The sequence below is a fragment of the Cibotium barometz genome, chromosome 36 (assembly GCF_041138505.1).
Source record: "Cibotium barometz isolate CiBa-2024 chromosome 36, ASM4113850v1, whole genome shotgun sequence".
NCBI classification, from domain to species: domain Eukaryota; kingdom Viridiplantae; phylum Streptophyta; class Polypodiopsida; order Cyatheales; family Cibotiaceae; genus Cibotium; species Cibotium barometz.
The window spans coordinates 4,352,773-4,378,193 of NC_141081.1; the positions used below are offsets into that span (position 1 = coordinate 4,352,773).

Below are 25,421 nucleotides of genomic sequence, written 5' to 3' on the forward strand. Positions count from 1 at the left end.
CATCTGGATTTGCATTTAATAGCCTCACATGCATGGTTTCACACCATAGACGTGCCGTGGTACGACAGCGTGCGAGGTGGCCCATCTCCCGACAGATGTAGCACTGGCCGGGGAGGGCCGAATACTCCACGCGTTGTATCAGATGTCCTCCAGAAAGACAAGGGAGGAGGATCGTCTTCGGGAGGGACTCCGGTGACGGATCCACAACACGAATGGCCGGGAGTCCTACTGCCCGAGCTATCACTGAAGCCGCTGTCTGAGGCGTCTCCACCACCTGCCCGAATGCCTTGCCAATGGATGACAAGAGGGGCAAGTACTCCCTGCGGAGTCCAGGAAAGCAGATAGTGATGGGAAAACTTGTCGCGCCTGCTAGCGGGTCAGAAGCGGGGTCGAAACCGTGAGTCCATCGCTCCAGGAACGCCCGGGATGAGCGGAGGGCAATGGGGCTCCGAGCCAGCACCGTCTGAGTTGCCTGGGGGGACTCGAAATCCACCTGGTAGTAGCCACGTCCCAAAAAATCGACGCTGACGATCTTGGCAGGCACGCCAACGAGGCTGCCTTGCAGAAGGTCGCGAAGCTCTCTCCGCATCGGACGGCTACCCACTATCTTGCAGACCAAGGAGGAGGCCTCAAGAGCGGATACTGTGGAAACAAACAACTGATGATCTGCATCTGTGAACTCCAGACGAAGACCGGAATCGGCAGGGGTAGTCGGAGCGGCTTCCATGGAGTCCTCCAGAGGGAAAAGGCCAGAGACCGGGGTCACCAATAGGAGGGACACAGCCCTACGAGGAAACGGCAAGGCGGAAGGAGAGAGGATAGTGGGGGCGGAGCGGGGGGGGGGGGAGGGGGGAGCTGAGGCGGGGGAGCTAGCGGTGGAAGGAGGGGCGAGACGGAGGGGGAGGTGGAAGGCGGGGGGAAGAGCCGCGAAGCGGAGGAGAAGGCGGGGGAGGAAGCGGGGACAGAGGCGGGGGAGAGAGGCGGAGGAGATGGCGGGGGACAGGCGGGGGGGAGAGGGGGGCGCGCGACGGCGAGAAGCAGCAAGGGGAAGGTAGACGGGAGGTGCTATCTTCTTCTTTACTGGGCGTATTCTGTTATTGCCTCGTCTTAGAGCATGGTTGGGCCGCTTGGTGTCGCTTGAGGCACTTGAGGAGATGTATGATGGTCCGAGAGGCTTTTATGAAATACTTTTTCGCACTTCGGAAGCCCGTAGGGCAGTCTTGGAGCAAGTGCCACTCTTTTTGGATGGGCAATTGGTTCATGTGGTTCCGTGGAAGCCTATGGCAGAGTACCAAGATATGTTGCGCCAGGCTTGCCCAGTTTGGGTTGAAGTGAAACAATTTCCACCAATGTTTTGGAGTGTTTTACCAGGTCTCATGCGAGGTATCGGTGATGTCTTGGTGGTGCCTCGAATGACATCTAGAAACCGAAATCGTCTATGCATGTTGTGGGATACTGGGAGACCTAGGCTGACACATTTGCGTGTCAATATGGCTGGGCTGCAACCTTTAATGTATGAATTCAGGTGGGATACATTTGTTGGCCAGTGTTTCAAATGTGGTGAGATGGGCCACTTTGTCTCCGAATGTCCTAAGAAAGAACAAGTTGTTGCTACCAAGGATATCGTTGATGGGCAGTTGCCCGTGGAAGATGAGCATGACGCTCCTTTACATGATGCCCAGCACATGGATGTACATGTGGATGTTCAGAATGAGGTTGAGCAGCCATGGGTGGAAGTACGTGGTAAAAAGACACGATTTGTTGCCCCGTGGGGGGATTTCTCAGATGCTGTTTGGCGGAGGCCTTTGCGTACTCATCAGGGGCCCTTACATACATATGCTCGTCGCCCTTTGGGTTCAGGTGCCCAGCCAACAGACTAGGATTGAGAGACCGGGAGGCCAACTTTCTCAGGGTACAGGGGCTCTTGGGGTGGATAGAGTAGAACGCTATCCTATTAGAAGTCGCCTAACAAAAGAAGCACAACAACAATTGCCTCTTGTGTTTGGTTCGAAGGGTGAGGTCATCTTGCCATGGGATGGTCATTACCCTTTGGCATGTGCTCGGGAACTCCAAGGGCAGTCTGAGATCACAAATACCATGTCTAAAAATGCAATGCTTCAAAAGGTTCGTGATTTGGCAGATTGTCCTGGGCCTAGTACACGGCCTTGTTGATTCGTTTTCTGGGAAGGCTTATGAAAATTGTACAATGGAATGTAAAGGGTGTTTCTTCGCGCCAAAAGCAGTTCAGGCTTTGGCCTACAACTTTTTGTTATGGTTGGGATGTTTTGTGTGCAATTGAACATAAGGAGCATAAGTTGGTTGGCAAAGTCTATGTATACAAGGGGTTTCATGTTTTCTACAGCGGACATCCTGCTTCGCAGTCAGGGGTTATGTTTGCTGTTTGTTCGCAGTTTCAGCCTTCTCTTGTGATTCAAGATGTTCATGGAAGATTTCTAGTGATACAGATTGTTTGGGATGATATGTCTTTATGGTTGTTAGGGGTGTATGCTCCAAATAATGCTCGTGCACGCCGTTTGCTGTGGAATGACTTGTGTGCTCTTTCAATCTCTCATCCTGGCTTTGTGATGGGAGACTTTAATCTGTGTGTCTCCAGGGAGCAAGCCACGTCGCCTCATTCTGTAATGGATGGCCCGGAGAGAATGGCGTGGGAAGCTTTTGCAGCAAGGTCGCTAAAACAAGACATGTGGTCTTGGTTGCATCCAGATGAAAGGGGTTACACTTATGGATCACAACAGTTTCGGGACACTTATGCTAGATTGGATAGGATGTATATTTTACATCAAGATCTCTTTTTGCCAGAGGTTCTTACTATGATGGTTGATCAGCAACAGGTTTTTTCGGATCATTGGCCGCTTGTGTTTGAAATGGTCGATCATCCTGTGGATGCATATAAAGGCTTGTTGGGACGCTTGCCTTTGCGCTTAAATCACACTTTTTGGAGCATGAAGTTTTTGATGTTTATATGCGTTGGTTGATACGACATTTCTCCACAAGAGTGTCCATGGTTGATTATCATGCTGGGCCAGTGTTCCTTACCAACACTCGGAAATTAGCGCGGCGTTATGGTCTTGCTAATGTCTCTATACAAAAACAGCATATGGCTCTTCTTGAGTCGCTTTTAAAGGGCTTGCAGGCGTTCATGTTTAGTGAGTCTATGGATGCTGAAGTTGTGGATGCCATAGAATGGCTGAAAAAGGAGCTATCTAGGGTGCAAGAAGCACAATATGTTCGCTTTAAACTACTTGCACGTCTTGATGCTTTGCGGGATGCTAACTGTCAATCTCATCGCTTCTATGATAAGTTGCATCAAAAGCATATGCGTGAGAATATTGTTAGGCTGATGGATGCCCAAGGCAACCTTGTTACTCAACCTTCTGAGGTTATTCAGCATTGTATCAGGTTTTATGAAGATTTGCTTGCCCCTTGAGAGGATCTCTCACCGGCTGTCCTGGTTGCAAGGGAGTCATTGTTTGCTGAAGTACGATATCAAGTTGACCCTGATGTGGCGGTTCAGCTTGATGCTCCTGTTACTCAAGGGGAAGTGGAAGCTGTTCTCTCCAAACTTCCCATGGGAAAGAGCCCTGGTTGGGATGGTTTGACAAATGAGTTTTTTCGAAAATATGCTGATCAGCTTGCAGAGCCTTTGACGCTTATTTGTCAAAGGGTTTGGGATGAGGGATATATGCCTGCTGATTGGAAGTTGGGCATACTTCGTTTGTTGCCCAAAGTCCCTTCGCCTACTTCTTTGGCTCAATGGCGCCCGATCTCACTTATGGGTATTATGTATAAAATCTTTACAAAGATTACAAAATCAGCCCTCATTGTATGTACGGAATTTGATCTTGAAACATTAGGGTGGCAAGGCCGTGTGGTGCATACAGGAGACATTGTTCGTCATCTTGGGTATCCGGTGGGTGTGGATGAACTTCATGCCAAGAAAGGAGAATATGCGATAAAATGTGAGATGTGCGAATACGGACAGGATGAGCCGCATTCACAATGTCCTACCATGAAGCCTGCACACGTGTCCGTCCATGTGACAATCCCTCCAACTCAATCAAGTCACGAGCCATGAATACCCAAGGCTGCTCCTGCAAACACATCCTGAAAAAGCGCCCACCTACGCGCCACCATATGCAAGCGGACATCCAGTAAAGCAACCCCACCCATTCTTTTGGACGTCGTAATGTGATTCCAAGCTATCCATGTTTGACCCATAATATTTCCTTGCCTCTTCCAGAGCATAAACCGAATGGGAGCAACCAAACGGAGAAGAGATTTGTGCGTCCAAGGTAGCAAAGGCAAAAAATAGGAAATCATACTAAGCATAATAACCTGAGCTACCTTAACCCTCACGTGCATAGGCCACCCTTGAGCTTTCCAATACACAAATTTATCCGATATCCGAGCAATCTGTGCATCTCTTCTTGGCTGGCTGGACATCAGGCACCTGCTTTAAGTCAAGTTTGGGCACCTTTTATAGGCTGTTTGGGGACTGGGCAGCCTGTATGGGCTGTCCCATACTTGCCCTATACCCCTCCTATGACTGGATAATCAGTCGGCTACCCTTGGCCTGCCCCTTGGGCTGTCCTACAGCCCCTCCATGGCTGGTGGGTTCAGCCAAGGCCTTCCTGGCCCTCATGGGGGTGGTTCCATACTATCCCCATGCCCACATAAAAACCCGGGGTAGCCCTATGGGCTGGCCCCTTGTTCTAAACACAAACCCTAACTAACTACTCAGTGATCTGGCATCCGGTACTATACGAGATACACAGAATCTTTGACATCATTCCAGAGGGAGACTCACAGCGCGGACTGGCACTGATTCATGTGCAGGACAGTGCACACTTGACCTTAGACTCTTGTGCAGGACAATGCACACTTGACCTTGGACAACTGAGATGGATCCCTGGTTGACTCGTCCCGGACTGGGCTCACATGGAACCAGTTCACCATCCCAGGTCCTGCACCTTCTGTACAGATATGTCTACGTGGCATCCAAGTGCGGGATGCACGTGACAGAGTAGTCCCAATGTGAAGCCCTCCATGTCGGCCATTCGCAAAACCCTATACAAGGGAGTCACTGCAATGACAATGGCACGCACCTCTCACCAAAAGGACTCCCTCATGCATAGCTGTTGAACAGCTCGGTCCTCATCCGCAGTAGTCATCATTTCCTCTCTTAACCATGCGACGAAATCTGGGAAGACCATGGTCATTTGGAGCTTCAGTTGCATGTCGTATAGCCGCTCCAAGAGAAGCCACATGTAGGCAAACCACGTGGAAGAGGGCTTTTGAAGCTCCAAGTCGCTTTGCTCACGAAACATAGTGAGCACCTTTACCTTCTTTGTGAAGAAATTCACAATGGATAGGCCTTGTGCGACCACCCTCTTCACCCACTCTAGCTTTCCCACATCCTCCATGAGTAGGTCTAGACAATGGGAGGCGTAAGGAGTCCATACAATGGATAGGAACTCTGTCTCCACCAAGCGTCCCATTTTGTGGCAATTGGACGAATTGTCTGTGATGACATAAATGGGATTTTCATGCTCGACCTACATGTAACACAATGGCAAATGCAATGACATTCTTAGAAGCTTGAACATAGATACTAGAGAGTCGAGACTTGAGAGTTAAAACTTAAATTGCAATGCACATAGTACATATCTCTGTGATGGCTTGCCGGATATGACGATAGATAAAGTCTTCCGATGTTTTTTGCCCCACCTTTCTGGTATCCATGGCATGTAAGAAGTATGTGGTGTCGAGAGCGCATGAAACAAGGATATTCATGAAACAAGTACTGAGGTTTGACAGAAACTCAGTACGAAGCACTTTGTGTGAATATATACTCTTATGTGTATATGACCAACTCATGTGCACTCCCGAGTGTGAGAAAATGCTTGCTATAATCTGTAATCTTTCCCTCATCTTGTGCTGATCTCTGCAACCCTACATTCTCTGCCGTGATCTCCCGGTACATAGCCTCTTGAGTATCATACAAGTCTGTCTGCTCTGTGCCTGTACGTGCATTAAAGTCTCCCAATAGTAATATGTCTCGCATGCTGGCTAACCTCATGATATCATCATATAGTAGTATATAGGGCGACTCTCTTGATGGTGCAAACCTGGAGTGGGCTGGGGGAAAGTAGCATACCGCCACATATTGCTCGCGGAGCCTCTCTTTGCATATTCGGACCCACATGTACCTCGCATTTGCATCTCTATGATCCTCTGGAGGAGTGGCAATACTTTACAGGGAGGAGCTTCGTGACGAAATACATGTGGTACCTGCCACTGTGCGTGGCTGAGGGCGGAAAACTGATTCCCATCTATAACCCCGGACGTTAGGAAGCCTCTTGTTTGTGCACTGAGGGGTTTCCGTATACATAACAATATCACTATGTCTGAAAGTATCCTCAAAGTATCCTGCATCTGTTCTAAGGGCCCCGTTGCAATTCCACACCGTGAATCGCAAGGTCTTATAGGCCACGCACCATCAAGCGGGCCTCCTCTCCGTAATGATGACTCGGCGATCTCTGTATACCGCCCATTTCCCCTCTTTCCTTGCCTCAAGCACACGTGGCATGTTTTCCTTCCGGTGTGCTATCTGTGCCGGTGTAAGATCCTTATCCAAATAAATCTTTTCCCCCCTTAAGGGCCATCCTTTTGGAGAGGAAGGCTTTCTTCTTCTCCAAGTCACCAAACCTGATGATCAATATCTTCGCCCTGGTTTCATCTCTGCCTACTCACCAGGCTCCGGTAATGGGTACATCAGTGGCTCCAATTTTTGTTGCAAGAGCTTTTGCATCCTCTTGGGGATTTCCCTTATCTTCCCACCCAACTACACGTACATGTAAGGCACATGCCCGTCTCTTGGCTTCCTCGTCCAATGTAGCATTCATCACCTCTACTTTATTGACTGGTGTATCCTTCTGTTTTTTTACTACTTCAATCCATGGGTTGACTTCCTCAATTTGTTTCTTTGTGGCACTGGCAATTTCAGCCCATGAATGCATTTCCTTCTCACCTTTGCCTTACAAGATTCCAAAGTGTTTTGCATTTTTGTGATGTCTTTGTCGCGGTCAGCCATACATGTCTTCAAAGTGCCTTCGTATGCCAATCTCTCGGAGCATGTCATCCTTCCATTTTTGCATCTCGTTTTGCATTTCCGTGTGCATCAAGGCTTGGGCTAATTCCATCTCAACCCGTACTTGGGCTTGCATTTCTCCCTTCAATTGGACATATATATCTCTTCCTTCAACGTTTCGTATATCACTTTCCTTTGGGCATGCATATGCTCAGTCCATTCCTTTTCAAGCTCCTGTCGCATGGTGTTCATCTCTGTCCTTATGTGAAGCTGTAGCTCCTCATAAAGGGCCTCTTCTTGTCGGGCCATCTTCGTAATCCTTCGTGAGCCAGGGGACATGATTCCTTCCCTCAGTCTTCTGTGGTAGGCATTTGGTGCCTTCGTGGGGGTGTGAAAGGTTGTCTCACGATCCTGTCCCCCCTCAAGGGGTTGAGACATGTTTTCCCCTACTAGTTGCTGCCTTGGCGGTCTGAGCAAGGGTGGTTGGTAAAAGGGCATAGAAATGAGAACTGGCTGCGCATAGAGCAGGCGCACACGTCAAGCTCGCTAGCCTTCTCACACCAAAGTCTTACCATGTGTAGTCCAGACCTGTCGCCAAAGAGAGAGAAGATCGTTCCTGTCTTGTGTGCCCAGCCGACTTTCAAAGAAAAACCACCCATGTATGTTGCAGCCCGTCGACTGTGTGTCCAAGGAGAGGATCAGCCAGTTGCCTGTGTGCCTCTGTCTCCTGCCGCACCCTTCTCAAGGGCGTGAGAGAGAGAGAGAGAGAGAGAGAGAGAGAGAGAGAGAGAGAGAGAGAGAGAGAGAGAGAGAGAGAGATGAAATGAAATGAAATGTTATATTAACGTCTTCAAAAAGCCATAATGACCTATGAGACCAAAAAGGTTACAACAATTGGTGGATCCGATACAATGTCTGTGTAAGAAAAGCTAAAACAACTAAACAACTAACTGAAACCGAAACAACAACTATGAGGAAAAGTAAGGTACTAGGAGCTCCTAATGGATAACATTTGGGAAGGAAAAATCCAGCAACAAAGGTAAGCATCATATACATCGATGCATATAATCTAGCCAATGTGTGACCAATCATGATGGTACGATAATTCCCAGGAAGCATGGTATCCCTTGACTTGAAGATAGGCACATTCGTGGACATATTCCAAGTCTCAGGAAAACCCTCACACATGGCTCGGTGAAACATCATAGCAATAAGCTTTGCAAGTATATCTCTGGCATGAATAAAGTGCTCTGCTACCAAACCATCATGATCATATGCTCTCCCAGTAGAGATAGATATTAATGTCTCCTAAAGGCCGAAATGGCCCATGAGACCAAAACAAGGTACGACTGATGATGATGATGATGATGTCGCATCATAACAAAAGAATGAAAATAGTAACATCCTAAGAGAGCTAAGAGCTGAAAGCTGAACTGTAGAATTGTCGCGGCAAACTCCTCTTGTGGTGGGCAATGATGGCTCGAGTCTGCCAATGGTGAGGGAGTTGTGGACACGATCCTCGTGGTCGTGGGCGTCTCGCTCTACAGATGGCAATGGCCCTGTCCAGGGTGACTCCTCTGGAGGGTGGTCTGCCAGGTAGGCCTGTAGATGGGGGAGTAGAGGTTGGTGGGTTTACAGTGCTAGCTCTGAAAAAATCTGGGAGGGCTCTCTGTCTAGGCGGCTCTGGTCCCACTGCCCTCCTGTCCCTCAATAGGCTCTCTCTGTGGCGTCTAAGCTCAAGTATGAAGAGGCCTAAGCACCTTTGGTCCTCAAAGTCCATGATCCGACGTAAAGGTCCAAAGCCTTCACGGAACAGGCAGTGGTACCTCCCTCGGATCTCATAGTAGACAATACAACGACATATATAGTGTTCCTCCGGCTCCACCTCTTGATGGCAAAGCTGGCATATGTGGTCCTCTAGTGATATATCCTCATATCGACCTGTCTCTATCCTTAGCCGGTGTGAAGAGGTGCGAATCAGTCCAATAGCACTCAGAATACCATGTGAGAGGTGTGTGTCCATGTAAGCATGGTGTATAATAAACCCGTTCGAAGAGAGGTGTAGAAAATGACTATGGTAGTGTGCCATTTTCGTGCCCAACGGCTACGGGGGCATGACCCATGTCCTCTCTGTATCTAGTCTGACAATGTCCATCCTGATCACCCGATTCAGCTCTGAACGGCTGAGATCTAAGAACGGGCAGTCCAGGCTGTAAGCAAAAGGTGGGAGTGCATCAATATTCATACCATGCAAGGCCAGCCATGTGCGCATCTGGGCATACCAACACTGGGTGTCTCCCTCATCTACAAGCTGTTTGGAGGAAGTAAGTGCTAGGCGAGGGTACTTCTGTTGAGGGAGCTCCCATATTCTATGGGGAAATATGGACGCTCTTCTTTCTCTGTGACTTATTTACTCTCTCTCTTTCACAATATGGGCGCTCTTCTTTTTCTGAGACGTATTTACTATCTCTTCCAAATCTACTTCTCTAAATTATCTTATCAAAGGTTTTGTGTTTAACTCTCTAGAATCATATTTCAGGCGGGAGCAAGGGTCTCTTACTGCTTGGAGAAAATTAAGGAGTACTGCTAGAGGGGAGTCTCAATGGTGGTCTTCTTATCAATGGATTGGATATACATGTTTCTTATAAAAATTACATGAAAGGAAAAAGGGGAAAAGCATGTTAAGTCGCTTCACAACTCCCCCATGGCCCTTTGTAAAGGGCACCAACTAAGGTTACCTTGTTTGTGCATAAGTTCCATGCAATCATAGTTGCAAGGGTTTTTTTGAAATGCGTTTCAAAAATGTTTGAGAAACGTTTCTAAAATGTTTCTTTCAAATCCTAGACGTTTCAAAAACGTTTCATACAAGAGGGAGGGGGGTTACAAGCCCCTAAATTTATATATAAGTTTTCATACAAGAGGGAAGGGGGTTACTGACCCCAAAATTTATATACAAGTTTAAAATATGCAAAACATATGTTGCCTTGTCTGCGAAACAATATTAAACATGCATCATTTACACATTAAAACATGTTTACAAGTTAAAACTAAAGATTCAAGGTGCCCAGCTACACTCGGCACCCAACCGATCAAGTTAAAACTAAAGATGTAGGGTGATCCAGTTACAGTGGGCACCCAACTGACCAATTGACATAAATAAACTGGCAACATCAAGAATCATGATCCGGATTCTATCATCAATGGCAACCGCTCGAAACTCAAGAAACAATATATAAAGCAGGCAAGAGTGACATAGTCCACTGAGCACTCAAAGTGATCACAAAAGGCTGAATTGTGAGATAATACAAAAAAGGAAAATTGAAGTCTGAAATACACAAAGTAAAGCATGCTTATAGATGCATGACAAAGTAGAGGAGCCTGATAGCCCCAAAGACTAGAGTCCTCAATCTGGAGTCTAGGCACTCAATCCTCAACATCCTCGAATGTCCCATCAGTAGTCTCTTGGATAAAAAAACACTCAAATTGTATTAATAACAGGTGGCAGGGAAAGAAACGCGTTTCATTCGCAAGAAACATTTTGTTTCATAAAAAATGAATGAAACGCGTTTCTTTGCAACTGTGCATGCCTTTGCATGTAAAGGGCATCAACTAAGGTACCCTGTCTGTGCATAAGTTCCATGTGATTGCATGCACGGTCCTTAAATTGTACATACTTGAAAACCGGTTGTGAAGCATGTGCATTTCTACATAACACTTTTCCTTCATAAAGCTACCTTAGCATAGCAAGTTGGTGTGCAGAAGATGTTGCCCAGTGATTATGCTACTCAAAAGCTGTTTTAATAACTTGGAAGCAGTTTCAAAGCATTCTTGTATTTCTGACTTCACCTAGCTGGTGAGACAATCCTGTTATAAACAAATAGCTTACATCTCTTGAAAATGAGGGGAAGCTTTTTAGCATTCTTTTATTCGGGACTTACTAGGCTGGTGAGGTGATGCTGTTGTACCCAAACAGCTTAGATCAACTGAAAATTTTCCTTCCTCCAAGCCTTCTTCATAGAAACTTTTTAGCATTCTTTTATTAGGGACTTACTTGGCTGGTGAGGTAATGCTGTCGTACCCAAACAGCTTAGATCAACTGAAAATTTTCCTTCCTCCAAGCCTTATTAGGGACTTACTTGGCTGGTGAGGTGATGCTGTCGTACCCAAACAGCTTAGATCAACTGAAAATTTTCCTTCCTCAAAGCCTTCTTCATAGAAAAGAAAGAGTAAAGATTTAAAGTCTAGTGCTAACATGTTTTAAAGAGAGTTTAATTTGCAAATATTTGACAATGCGTACCATTTTGTGCAGGTCTTTGTGTGCGATGCGGCCATGTGTGGCCATTTTTATCATCCAGGGTGCGTTGCTCAAGTGATTTTAAAAGATAAAGACAAAGTAGAACAGGATTGTTTGGTAGAATCTATTAGAGAAGGAAAGGGGTTTGTTTGCCCTATGCACAAGTGTTGGAAATGTGCGAAGGGAGAAGTTAAAGGAGATCGGGAGTTGCAATTTGGCATTTGTCGGCGGTGCCCTAGAGTTTGGCATCGCAAGTGTTTCCCAGAGTAAGTGTTCTTTGTCTACAGCAGTTTGCAAATCAAGCCTTGTAGATGCTTGGTGCTGTCTATCAAATGTTTGTATCACCTGTGTATTTGGGTTGTTATAGCACCTTTCACAATCATATTCTTACTTTTGGCAGATCCCTTCTGTTCGAGGAAGAGGACGATGAGCCACAGAGAGCTTGGGAAGGTCTTCTACCTGATAGAATACTCATATATTGCATGTAAGCTTTTAGCCCTGGCTCTTTCATCTTGTGTGTTCACTGTGTAGCATGTTCGTGGGTCCTTGAGACACTACAATGGCAGAGCTATTAAGTAGAAATCCAATGAGGTGAATTGTGCTTGTTTTCTGATTGGACTCAGCTGTCTCATTGGTAAGGAAAAGGAAGGATGTATGTGCCAAGTTGTAAAATCTGGATTTTCTTTTCATATGTCTTTTGTCATTCTTGTCAAGAGTGGTGCCAAGATGTTTTAGCGGGCATCCATGCAAACTTCAATGGAAAGAAACATTTTAAAGGTTCTCGAGGCTACAAGGTTTTTAAGTCTTTGCTTCATGAGGTTTGCATATCAGAAGTGAGCTGACCAAACACATGTGCAGGGCTTAAACATCTTTATGGTGGAAATAAGTGATTGCTTTGAGCTGTAATACTTTGTAACAGATTTAGCACACTAGTGATTTTTTGGAAAGTCATAACTTTGAACGCTTATGGGCCCTTTCATATGGATTGTTGTGGTTAAGGACATTCTTTCAACTGTTGCAGTTTTCATTCAGGTTTTCCATGCTGATAGCTCTATTTTCGTCTTCATCTCGTTTGGCAGGCGACACAAAATTATTCATAGTCTGGGTACTCCTGCAAGGACTCATGTGAAATTTCCTGAGGGTTTTATGCCATCTGAGAAGAAACCGTTGAGCTTGAAAAGGTTAGAAATGCAAGAAAGGAGACAATTGATCAAATTACACTTGAAGAAGAAGAAACATGAGCTAGATTGTCAAACAGAAAATAGCATGCCTGGATTGAAAGCTGCTAAAAAGTTGTCAAAATCCAATGCCAAGAAACATGTCCAGCCTGCTGTATTTCAATCTATGAAGGTCAAGCCTGGTCTAGATGGTTCGGTTTCACGAACCATTAAGATCAAGCAAGATGAGTTGCTTTCACCTGCTATTTTAATCAATGGCAGGAAATTTGTAGAGGAGTCTTTCAAGCAGGAAAGAATTGCATTGATGGACAAACAAACATGCAAGCCACATGATGGTGCCATTTCAATGAAGGGCAAACATGGTATAAGTGGGTTTCTGAAGCAGGAAAGAAGCAGGGCATTTGAACAGAATTCTGACAAACTCTCAGCTATGCCGCAGTTGCATAGAAAAATGAAACCGCCTCCAGTGAAATCTGTTCTACTGGATGGTAGGGCTAGGAGCATGTAAGTCATTAGATTACTTCCTTTTTGTTTGAGCATGCAAGTCACTGGTTTTTCTCCTCCTTGTTTGAACAGTTTTTCCTTTTCTTTACTTGGATTAAGGTTCATTGGGTTGAATGATTGGCACCGATTTCTTACTACTGTATGAATGTGAACCTAATCTCTTCACCTTTATTGTGACTAATTGACAGGATTGATGCACTCATTGAGAAGACAAAACGTTCTGTGACCTTTGAGAGTGTACGAGAGAAACATGATATGCCCCTTTGCTATAGACGTTACTCAAAAAACCCTGATAAGAAGTACTCATTGGTGAAGATAGAATCAATCATAAAGGTATCCTTTAAATTCTTGGCTGCACTTATTTTGTTTTGGGGTGTCCTTTAGGACGATGTGCAACAGCTACATACAGTACAGGGTAGTAATTCTCTCACGTCTGACTCGATAGTCGTGTATGTGCTGCTCCTTATCCTGTTTGCATGCAGAGTGCTCGTGCAACATTAAAGCTAAGGCTATGTCTTTTTAGTTGTGATACTTATCCATTTTTATTTCCCGCTCTAGATCCAGGCTCATAATGCTACCTGTTGAGTGCTTAATAAGAACTTCTGAAAAATGTTGGTAATATACAATGCATTTGCTTTGGAAAAAGTTGGTTAGCTATCGTAAACTTAAACGACTGCCGGTGCAGTATAGGCGTCGAGGAGGTACCTTGTGTGGTTTTGAACCTCTTCACCATTTGAGCTATCACCTCATTGGCGCCAGAAAGTTTTTCTTCATCATGCAGAAGGGAGATAATGGGGTCAGAATGGGTTTTTAAAGTTTACCTCTTGATAGGAAGTGTGCAGTCACGAGCTCTCCCAAGTTTGTGAGCAGAAGGGAGATAATGGGGTCAGAATGGGTTTTTAAAGTATACCTCTTGATAGGAAGTGTGCAGTCACGAGCTCTCCCAAGTTTGTGAGCAGACTTTGTTATGTTTTCTTCTGACGCAACTATCACAATGGCAGGGAATGCGGAAAGCTGTGGAGACGCTAGATAATGGTGGAAGTATTGAAGACGCACAAGCCAAGTGCTCCCCAGGCTTTATAAGATTTCTAGAAGGGTGCAAGGTTTTGACCTCTTGTACCCTTTTGCTTGGAGAATCTAGACGCAATTTGCTCAAGTTTTCTGTCTCCACAGTATCTGTGTTCTAACGTGGTTACGCCGAAAAAAAGCGCATTCTATGAAATCTTCTTAAAACTTGATAACTTCTTTTTCTGCAGAATGAATTGAAGGTTTATCTCGCCCCTTTCCTGCATGGTGCAAGATACACATCCTTTGGGCGGCATTTCACAAAAACAGAAAAGCTTCAAGAGGTCTGTGTGCTGGAAAAGTGCCATAATAAATGGCTGTAATACATGGAATCGCTATAGTTTATCAATATCACTTTCTATCCTTGCAAAAAATGAATTCAATAGTTACAATTCTTATTTTAAATCCTTTTGATGCAAAAATTTCTTCCCAAGCTTTTTATTTTGATTACTTTCGAGTTCATATTTTTTAAAGACCAAGTATATTTGGAGGACCAAAGTCTTTCGGGTTGTTTTATATGAAGGGATTCAAAACATGTAACTTAAAATATAGGAGCTGGGCCAAAGCGTCAATGTGAAAAAGTGTTGCTTCCAAAAGATGTACTGTATAGCAGTAATTACAAAGACTTTCAGTCAGTCCTCTTCGGCCCCCAGCCTTCATAGCACCATGATTCAGCCTTTTTTTGTGTTAACCTAGATTCAGAAGATACTGAAGCGGACTCTAATTCTGAAGGAAGGAATCTTCAAGTAGGTGCCAGTGGAGAATTGAAAGGCTTGTTTATTAATATTGTAATTTGTTGATATGCCGCAACAGACAAGTATTGCAAATTAATGTAATTCCAATGAAAGCATCAACATGTTCTATCTATACTCTTGTGCACATGTTTTTTTCTCCAGTTTGGACTATAATCTCTGGGGGGGGCTGCACAAGGGGGGGGGGGGGGGGGGGTTTGGGGGGGTTGGGGGGTGTGTGGAAAGGGCATACTAGCAATTTGCACTTCCAACCTTCAAGCTTAACCTGGTTGGTCTGCCATTCCAAATTTGGTTAAAATTGATACACTAACTAACTCAATGTTATGTACCCATTCCGGCTTGGGTGTTTACCCCCGCCCCCCCCCCCCCCCCCCCCTTTCCCCATCCCCACCCCCACAAGAACAGGGTCTTCTGTGCCTGAAGCTTGTCTCTACATTCCAGAACTAAAAACTCTTCTTCAAGTTCTCCCAGAGGTCAAACCCACAATCCAACATCAGCTACTGTTGATCTGGATTTCCATAACCAGATTGCATGCCCTCTTGTGGATCCGGTATGCCGGTATCTGCCTTATTAAGAGTTGTGACTTCAAGGGCATTCATCAATGTTACAGGAGTACTATCGCCCTGATCCCTCCCCTCCCCCCCCCCCCCCCCGCCCCACAATGATTCCATCGTCCCCTGCTCCTGGCCCTTCCTCCCACTCTCTGTGCTCTTGGGGCTCCGTTCTGCTCTTCAGTTGGCAATTGGATCGTTGTTTTTGGTTCCATCTCTCTGGAGGACTCAATAGTAACCACTCCACATTCCCCTACCCTCCATTGCCATCTATCCAGTGCAGATATCCAGCTCGTCCTCAAATGTTGCCTCTTTGCAAGCCTCTTCCTTGGTCTGGCAAGCTCGTTGGGAGCTGGCCGTTGAGGGGCTCGATTCGGGACCTTCTACAAGCCGCTTTGATCGGCAAGCAAGATCGGATCTCCAACATCCAGTTTCTTGGGAATATGGCTCCATCCAGGTGGAGTTTGACTTTGCTGCCATGGCAGACTGGGTCTTGCAGTAGAGTCTCATCATGTTGCGCAATGCTCATGTGTGTATTTCACTCTATGGCACCATGGCTTGTCACTTGACTCTGATCTCTTGCTGTTGCATCTGGATTCCTGGTGACAGTTTGCTTCTCAGGTCTTCCCAAAGAGTACTGCAACCTCCCTTTTGTATATCCCCCCTCCCATTCCCTCGGCATCGGCGACTCCCTCTTATACCCCACATCTCTCCTTCTCCTGTTCCCCATCAGGAATGCATGGGAAACCTTATCAATCCAACTCACCACCCATCCCCCACGGGTAGGGACAGTTTAGTATCCAGCCTTAAATAGGTTTTTGTACAAGCTCATGCTTTGACCCATTGGGATGACCATCCGCCCTCTAGGCTTTAATTGTTTGATTAGAGCTTCCAGAAGATCTGCTTATTACCAAAAGAAGAGGCAGACCACTATATTATCATGATCAAATTTGCTTGGCTGACTTAGGATTTCAAACCTAAGATCTTCTAAAACAGCTAGTATTCTGCCCATGCCCGTATATGCAGGGTCCCGAATGGAAGGTGGAAGCTTTTGTAGCAGAGTTAAAGGTTTTAACTAGTCCGTTTAGCTCCGAGATGTTAGATAGCGTGCCAAGTGCAACTTTTGAGAACCTAGCCTGTTTAACACAGGCGACATTTTCATCTATTTTTTTGAAAAAAAACATATTCTAAAACATCCACCACAGCATTACCAGCAGCAGCTGCCCCAACATGAATTGCGTCCTTATCTATCCTTTATAGCCATTTGTATTCTGCCATGCTTATTGGTTCGTTGCAATGCAATGCTCTTGTTTTCTGCCGCGTAGCTTCGGTGTGTCGTAGGGTGCCCCTTCAGGATATCTCAGCTAACCTGGTTAAAAGGATCATACTCTTGATCCAACACGCTCAGGTTGGGTCTGTCCCCTAGTCTAGCACCATTGTGACTCTGTGGACATGATCATTGCAACCTCTTGCCAATAGCAGCTCTCTCGTCGGAGTCTATTGGGGGTTCCACTCGGAACATGGGGCACCTGGTGGACTACTCAGTTTTTCGGTACCTGTCAGTGGAGTCGAGCTTCTTTGCTGGTATGGTAGTTCCTCTTCCTATCTTTGTGATCGTGCACCACTCTGGCCCCATTTCCTTGGATGTGGAAGCTGCGGTCTTCTTCTCGTTGAGTGTCACCTCTAGTCGTGACAAAGATTGCTACTCAGTAGTCTCGGCCATCTGGAAGTCGTCTCACCATACCATTAGCAAGTGCTCACTGCTCGCTAGACAGTTGTGATCACAGGTTGGAAGACGTTCCCATTGAGGTGGAAAGGTAGGCTCTTGTCACCTTCAAAACTATAAAAGATATTTCAAAGTCTTCTTTGCAGATGGCTACAGCCATAATGCACATTTGAATGGATTTACAAGGGTGATTTGCTATCCCGATTTTACTTTGAGTGTTAGCCTTCTTTGAGGTTCTTGAAGTAGGTACATTCATAGAAGCTCCTCCATCTGTGTGAATAAATCAGTATCTTGAGGAAAACTGTTGGATTCTTCTTGCTCTTGTTCATTCTGTTCCTGCTTGATTTTCTTTCCCAACTCGAGTCCTTGTGTTTGGGTCAACTCTCCTGTTGGTATTGTTGTTTATGATACCTAGACTTTCTACCCAGTCCTTGCTCTTTCTTGTATGCAAGTGCATTCCTGATTTGATTTGCACCCTTGATTTTTCCTTCTTACTCGTAGCTGCTTCTGGTCATACTGCTAATTCTTTGTATGTTCTTCATAGTTTCTTGATCGCTGCAACTAAGTTTTATGCTTGGCGGCAATAGTGGAGAGGGCTCCATCGCCCCGCCAACAAGCGGCACTCGCAGGATAGGAGGCGCTCCCCGATGGCGCAATCGTCCAGTTTGCCGTCCGTTGACGCTGTGCTCGCCGTCCGTCCACTTCGTCGTCGACGTTCTCAGCCATCGCTTCCCACCTGTGATCCAATCGCCGTCGAGTTGCTTGTCTCCCTCCCAGTCGCCATCACTTTCTCTATTCCACGTTGCATGCTTGATGCCTCTTGCACATCCAAGATCCATCAGACCCAGTGGATCAAATCCAAGATCAAGTTTTGTTTGGAAGCAAACCATAGCTACTTGTTAGCCTTCATTGGCTTGTCGGAGGCAGCTCGCACGCCTACAGAGAAGCACTCGGTAGAGGAGAGCATAGACGGAGCGGCGATCCGAAGAGGCCTACTGCACAGGAACTGCTGGCGAGAGCAATTGGGAGAAGTAGTGGGAGAAGCATCGAAGAGAGAGAAGTTGGATGGCAATAATTACTCCCTATGGAGTTTCATGGTCCGAAATATACTTGTAGTAAAAGATTATGGGGTTATGTGTAAGGTGATGATGTACGCCTTGTTGACATAGCACCTAACATGCCTGGCCGGTGGTGCTCAACAAGTAGTAGCACCCACTCCTCCCTCACAAGTGCAGAAAAGATGGGATACTCAAGATGCCCAAGCGATGCTTTGATTGCTTTGTCAGTAAAGCGATTAATCATACCGCATATTCGGTCTTGCAGGACCTCACGGCGAGCTTGGGATGTACTTGAAACCATGTATCAGGCAAAGAATGAGGCCAGGGTTGCATTTCGCAAGAAAGAGCTTGAGAACTTGGACATGAATGAAGGTGATAGTATGGTTGATCATCTTACAAAGATCCAGGATCTTCAGGAGTAGCTGCCCAACATTGATGAGGTAGAACACTCTCATCTTTGCTAGAAACCTGCATGAATTTCCACACATCGCTCACTCTATCTATGCGGGGTAACCCTGAACCAATCTTGTTTGAAGAGTTGCTTGGTTTGTTGCCAGAGGAGGAGCGGAATCGGAAGAACAAATCTTCCAGCATGCGTGGTGATGGGCCATTTGTTGCCCAAGACAAGGGCAAAAGAAAAGCCAAAAACAGTTTTCAGCCAAAGGCTGATTTAGGACAGCCCTCACAAAAGGCTAAAAATGATGCTGGCAAGCCCAAAAAGAAGGGCAAATGTCACTACTGCAAGAAGCCAGGTCATTACTTGAAAGAGTGCAGAAAGAGGCTTGCAAAGGAGAAGAAAACGGAAAGCGGCATGGTTGTAGATTCTTCTTCATCACCTATAGGGAAAGATAATGCATTAGTAAATCTTATGCAGGATGAGTGGACTTTCATTACTTGCAGTTATGATGCATTTTTGGAGTATATGTCTCTCAATCTCAATGAAACACTCGACACATGGTATTTTGACAGTGGTGCTTCTAAACACATCACCTCATGGAGGGATTTATTTAAGAAGCTTATGGCTGCCCCAGAAGACAAGCGGGTAACATGTGCAAACAATTCTTCTTATCTAGTTCAGGGTGTTTGTAAGGTGATCCTCACAACAGCAGATGGTGGAGACTTGTGTCTTTCAGATTTATTGTATGTGCCGGGGATTAAGAAGAACTTGTTGTCCGTCTTCTCTTTTGTCAAAATAGAATATGCAATCAACTTTGAGGATGAGAGATGCACAGTGAAAGACCGTGAAGGTGGCTATGCATTGGTCACTTCTGGCACATTGTACCATGGGTTATATCAGCTTGACAGGTTTGACAGGAGAGAGCATGATGCTCATGTGGTTACCACTCTTACACCTGCCATGCACGAGGCAGAATCTGCTTCGATGCATTCCCCTTTTCGCTCTCCGTCCCCCTATTTGCCCTCCCCTTAGAGTTTTCAGAGTCGTTTTTTTTCTTTTTCTTTTTTCTATTTTCTTTAATTTCTTTTTAATTTTAAAAAAAAACCCCCCCCCCCTCTCCAGCGGTTGCCTCGTCCCCCCTCCCTAGCCTTTGCTGTAGCGTGCTCTCTTTTTCGCCTTCCCTTGCAGCTTTTTTTAATCTCCTCTCTTTCCTCACATTTTAATTTCAGACTCTTCGAGATTCTCTCATTTCAGCAAGCCTCAGCATTTTTTGGTCTTCATGCTCTGGAGTACTCCATGGCAGCCGTTCCGTCTTCCTCGACTGAGGCCACCATTGCTTGCATATCCTTTTCTGAAGCGAACCTTCAGATTCTTGCCACGTATGTTGCAACATTAGAGGCTTTCACATTCGTCTACAAAATTGTTGGTAGGCAGCTTGCACGCGGACAACTCAGGGATCTTAAACAGGCAAGCCTCTTAGATAAGTCTACAACGATCACAAACATTCACCCTTTGGGCATGGATACTACCAGGTGGAGTTCGACTTGCCCATGACGTCAGACCGAGTTATGCAGCCAGTGGACTACAGCTCTTCCGTTGTCTTTTGGCGGAAGGGACATATCTGTTCGAGAAGACAGTAGCACCTCTTTGGGTATGTGTGGTTTTCCACCACTCCAGACCCTCTATGCCATAGAATGGCGCGATGATCTTCTCCTTACCTCTGAGTGCAGTCCCAAGGACGGAGTGAGATTCAGAGTCGGTGACTGCCCCATTTAGGGTTAGGTAGTTGAGTTGTCTTATCACCTTCACAATCTTCGCGTCAGCGACGTACTCACCCATCTATGGCCATTGGCTAGGATGGATCTTGGAGGCTCAGCCCACAAAGATCATGATGGGGTGATGGTGGCCTTCAGCCTGGAGGTGCTGCTTCATGTATACTTTTGTCGCTGTACGTCTCTCCCTCCCCCTATTACATGTATCTCCATTGTGATCAATGGAGTCTGGAGTCCGCATACTCTTGCACTTGGAAAGAGTGGCATCACATAGAGGACAGGATCCACGTCCACTTTGTGCGCCTTTGTTCCAGGACGGATTGTGATTATTCCCCGTCTAAACCCTCCCCCAAGACTCTTCGAGTGGAGGGCTGTTCCGCTAGTTCCGCATTACACAGAGATTGATGTCTAGATGGTCCCTTGGAACATACAAGGTTTAGGGGGGCCTCAATGCTTTCATAGACAAATTGTCCTCAGAGGAGAAATGCAAAAAGCCTTAGTGGGAGGACCTATTGACATTTTTTTTCCTTAAAGAGCATCACTTCTCATAGGGATGTACCTGTCGATGGGGGAAGATTTTATCAGGCAAGAGTCATACTTTGTGGTTCCCTTCCTTCGGCCCTTCAGGGACGCAAGGAGGAGTTTGCATCTTTGTCAGCGAGGAGATTTTGCCAACTGTGATTGACGCAGGAGTCATTGTCTCGGGGCAAGCACAGTGGGTCACCATTTTGATCGAAGAGGATAGCATTGGCTTCCTCAGTGTTTATGCCCCGAACGTCGTTGCAGGTAGAGCCCTCTTTTGGATCCGAGTTCGGCAGGTCCTTCCTCAGGCTGACTTTTGGTGCATGGGTGGTGACTTCAACATCATAGAGGCAACAGAGGACAGACTTGGAGGTACGGCCACAGTCTCAAGAGTAGAGTACGCTACTTGGGAGGAGCTGGTACTGTTACTTAGAAAATAGGACCCTTGGCATCTTCCAGAGTTTGGGCAGTCTCGGGAGCCTCAGCTTCTCGAGATCGAATAGGAGGAGCACTAGTACAAACTAGCGGAGGAGTTGACAGAGGCAGTGATGGCACTACCCAGGGGCAAATGCTCGGGGGCGGACGGGCTTCCCGCCTCTTTCTTTCTTCGTCACTAGGACCTCATGGAAGGCGGCCTTTGAGCTGCCTTCAATGAGATTATGATCACATGTGCCATGCCAGAGAGGCTCTCAGAGGGTTTGATACACTTGATTCCTAAACAGGGTGGTGACAGATTGGAGATCCGGCAATGGAGACCCATCACTCTTCTTAGGACGGCCTACAAGATCTTGGCCAAGGCCATTGGCAGGAGACTTTAGTCCTTTGTCTCGGATTTGATTCATGACACTCAGATGGGCTTTGTTTATGATTGGAGCATCATGGACGACATTTTCACCCTCTAGGAGGCGACCGCTTGCGGCAACAGGCAGGACCTCATAGTGCTACTCATAGACTTCGAGAAAGCTTATGATAGGGTGGATTGGAGCTTTGTGGAGGACACGATGAGCTGGATGGGATTCCCCATGGAGTGGATTCGTGGAGTCTCAGCACTCTATTTAGCATACAGCCAGGTTCTCATATAGGGAGCTCGTGGAGATAGATTCTCCCTTTTCTGCTTGGTTCGGCAAGGTTGTACTTCTGCACCTTACCTCTTCCTATTCGTAGGCGAGGCCATGAGTAGTTTTCTCTCAGCCTAGGCTTCAAGGATTGCGTCTTTCCCTCCCCACGCAAGAGGAGCTGCTTGACTCAGAGTTTGCAAATGACACAACAGCTTTTCTTTCTAGAGGTGTGGGGAATCTCCATAGATTCGCGGAGGCGATTGAGATTTTTTGCCGCACATCAAGAGCACAGATGAACTAGCACAACTCGTGTGGTTTTTGGGTAGGATTAACACCCGCCTGGACTTGGCGCTGGGTTGAGGCTTTCCAGTGGATCTCGAGGGGCACTCCAGTTTGTTATCTTGGTTGCTAGGTGGGCATTCATCTCTCTCTCTCAAGCAGCAGCTCATCGTGCTTCTTCTGAGTATTCGGAAGAAGCTTTTATACTGGACTTCTTTGAGGCTTTGCCTAGCAGGTAGAGTGTTGGTGGCGAACCAGGTACTTCTTGCCACCATGTGGTACAACACTTCATGTTGGGCCTTCTCTTGGGCATGTATTGGCTAGGTACAGTGATTGATCCAGAACTTCTTATGGGCCGGCAACGGGAGGCTAGCCAGGGCCAAGGTGACATGGAGAGTGATCATTCAGCCATGTTGTAGTGGGGGCCTAGGTCTCATTGACCTTGCTATTCAGAGCTGTCCTATGGGGCAAGTTGATTGTTAGAGGACTCCTTCCTGGAGGTGAGCCCTAGAAGGATGTCCTTTTGGCTTGGATTTGGAATGGCACCTCGAGTCATGGTGGCCCTTGGCTGCAAAGTACCAATTGGGTTTTCACAAAGATGCGGGTCCGTGGTTTTAGTTCAGTTTTTGAGGTCTAAAGCCAGCCTACTTTGAGCTTGGGATCATCTCAGGCCGGCCTCTTAGACAGATAGGTCCAACGGCCTTAAAGGAGCGGCTCCGGTAGCCTTTGGTCTCTGGAACTCTCTGATTTGTCTACCCAGTGGCCACATGTTGGGGGCCCGACCACATGTATCATGGGGGGCCTTGAGCACAGTACCTGCCGAGTCTCTTGGAGATTGGATCGCACACATGCATTTATTCCCGAAGGTACTGGAGAGAGGTCCGACAGGGGTCCGGGGTAGAGACATGTTCAACATTAACATCGACTCAGCTATCTCTCAGGAGTGGCCGACTCCTATCTCAGACCCGACTCCCCATTGTGGCTAGGCGTGTTTACCAGACACGATATTCTCGTGGCAGTCCATAGAGCAGAGGAGGGCAGTGGTCTGCTCACTTTTTCTATTGGATCCCATGGCAAACTAGAGAGGCCCGAGCTCCCCTTAGAGGATTTCAGTGGTTGCACCTTGCAGAGGGTGAGGGTGATTGGTTTCCTGGCGGCATGCGAGTGGCACATAGACGCAGCACCCGCCAAGGTGGCCAGGGAGAGATTCTGGCGGCTATGAATTTGGTTGTCACTCACACACAAATATCTAGATATTATTTGATACTCCTCTAGAGGTGGCTTATACACTTTGTGTGTGTGTGTGTGTGGGTGGGTGTGTGAGAGAGTGTGTGTGTGTATACACACAGTGGTGTGTGAGTGTGTGTGTGGGGTCGTGAGAGAGAGCACCCTGCTGCCTGTCTTCAAGACGTCGATAGAGGATACCCGCTGCAAGCTCTGCCCTGCTAAACGCGGCCTGCAGCTTCCGACCATCGTCTCCCAGACTGACGCTCATCATCCTCCCTGCTCCTCGTCTGATTGTCGCACTTGTGCTGCCCTCTTTCACTGTTTACGCTTCTGTTTTCTGCCTCGCAGTTTTTTGTTCCAGTTTTTCTCCTTTTCTATTCTGCACTCTGACCGCCAAATAGCCCTCAATCTTCCTCCCCTATCTGTCCACGTACCTGCGTATCCACTTCTGCTGATTCTGCCCTCTGCTCGAATTCTCTGTCAATATTCTCATCTGCCTCCTTTGACAACCTTTCTCTCCTTTTCTTGCGTGCTTTGATTATGGCTGAAGGAATGGACGTCTGTACATATGCCAGGAAAGAAAGAAATACAGATGCGAAACGTCGCTTATCAGAGCCTCCTTTGTTGCAGGAAGAATCTACATCAGAAGCTCAATATGTATATGACACTCTTAAAGATGACTTCCAGCAGTCTCGCCAAGAATGGGGCAAACCCATTCCAGAGGTCACCTATAAGTTGAAATTGCCGTCCATTGTGAATCCCCTCAGGAAGCTCTCTCAAACTGCGGTCATAATATTCTTTCCAGGAAGAATTCCCGCAGCCAGTGATGTTGCACAATGGATCAAATCCATCCTTGGAGGATGCTTTGTAGAAGGAGTATACTTTGCTTCCAGAGGTTTTTATGAGGTGCATCTATCAGATGCTTCATGCAAACAGAGGCTTCTTGAGTTTTCTCCGCTGTTTTATGGGAGGCAAATGGTGCATGCTATGCCCTGGTCTCCCAACAAGGATTACCAAAGCCTGATACGGCACCACTGCCCAGTATGGGTTGAGGTTGCAAACTTTCCGGATTATATGCGTGAAGAGTTGCCTGGCCTGGCTGCCACTTTGGGACAGGTTATTTGTCCTCCACGCCCCATGGGAAACCGTAACAGATTCTGTATACTTTGGGACACTGATATACCTACCCCTCCTTCTATTGCAGTCGAAGTTGAGGGGGTGCAATTGGGCAAAAAGTATTTTGAATTGAAGTGGGGTGTGTTTGCAGGTGCTTGTTTCACCTGTCACAAGTTTGGGCATCTAGCTTCTGAATGCCCGATGGTTCTCCATCAGCCCCCTCCAAATGCTTTGCCACCTCAGCCCCGGGAAAAGAATGAGAATTTGCAAGCTAAGGCAGCAAATACAAATGCAGCCAAGAATGCAAAATCAGCTAATCAGGTGCACTTGCTTGTTGGAAAAGGAAAAGATAAAGGGAAAGAGAAGCTGAATGAATCTGTGGGAATTGATCAGGATGCTTTCCAACAACCTAAGAAGGTAGTTGTTCTGAAGCAACGCCCTCTTCAATCTCGTCAATGGGATGCTTCTTCTCCTTCGCCAGGACAGACTTCTACTTCAGCCTCCGCCCCTGTCCTTCAAAATTGGGTGGGGGTCTTGAAGAAAGGCATCCCCATATGTGATTCAGAGGAGGGGGAAAATGCTATGTCCTACATGAGTAGTGAAGGCATGCAGCCTATGCAGGCAGAGGCTTAGCCTCTTTGAAGTTTCTCCTTTCATCCTCACTTTTTTGTACATACCCCTTTTATGCTTCAAACACTTAAGTGCTTTACATATAATGTACAGAGCCTCTGCAATGTTTCAAAGTGGAGGCTTCTATGGAATTATGTACATAAAATGTAGCCAGATATTGTTTGTTTGCAAGAGCACAATC

At 46.5% G+C, this 25,421-nt stretch overlaps 1 protein-coding gene across 2 annotated transcripts in view; it reads left to right on the plus strand.

The window, feature by feature from the left end:
• Window positions 1-25,421, plus strand: part of LOC147617421 (protein ENHANCED DOWNY MILDEW 2-like) — a 95,648-nt gene that overhangs the window by 32,147 nt on the left and 38,080 nt on the right. For both annotated transcript variants that reach the window (XM_086775676.1, XM_086775677.1), the window contains exons 5-10: window positions 11,421-11,671; window positions 11,806-11,889; window positions 12,485-13,087; window positions 13,276-13,420; window positions 14,089-14,190; window positions 14,344-14,436. In XM_086775676.1, coding sequence (XP_086631802.1) covers window positions 11,421-11,671; window positions 11,806-11,889; window positions 12,485-13,087; window positions 13,276-13,420; window positions 14,089-14,190; window positions 14,344-14,436 — 1,278 coding nt within the window. The remainder of the gene's footprint in view (window positions 1-11,420; window positions 11,672-11,805; window positions 11,890-12,484; window positions 13,088-13,275; window positions 13,421-14,088; window positions 14,191-14,343; window positions 14,437-25,421) is intronic.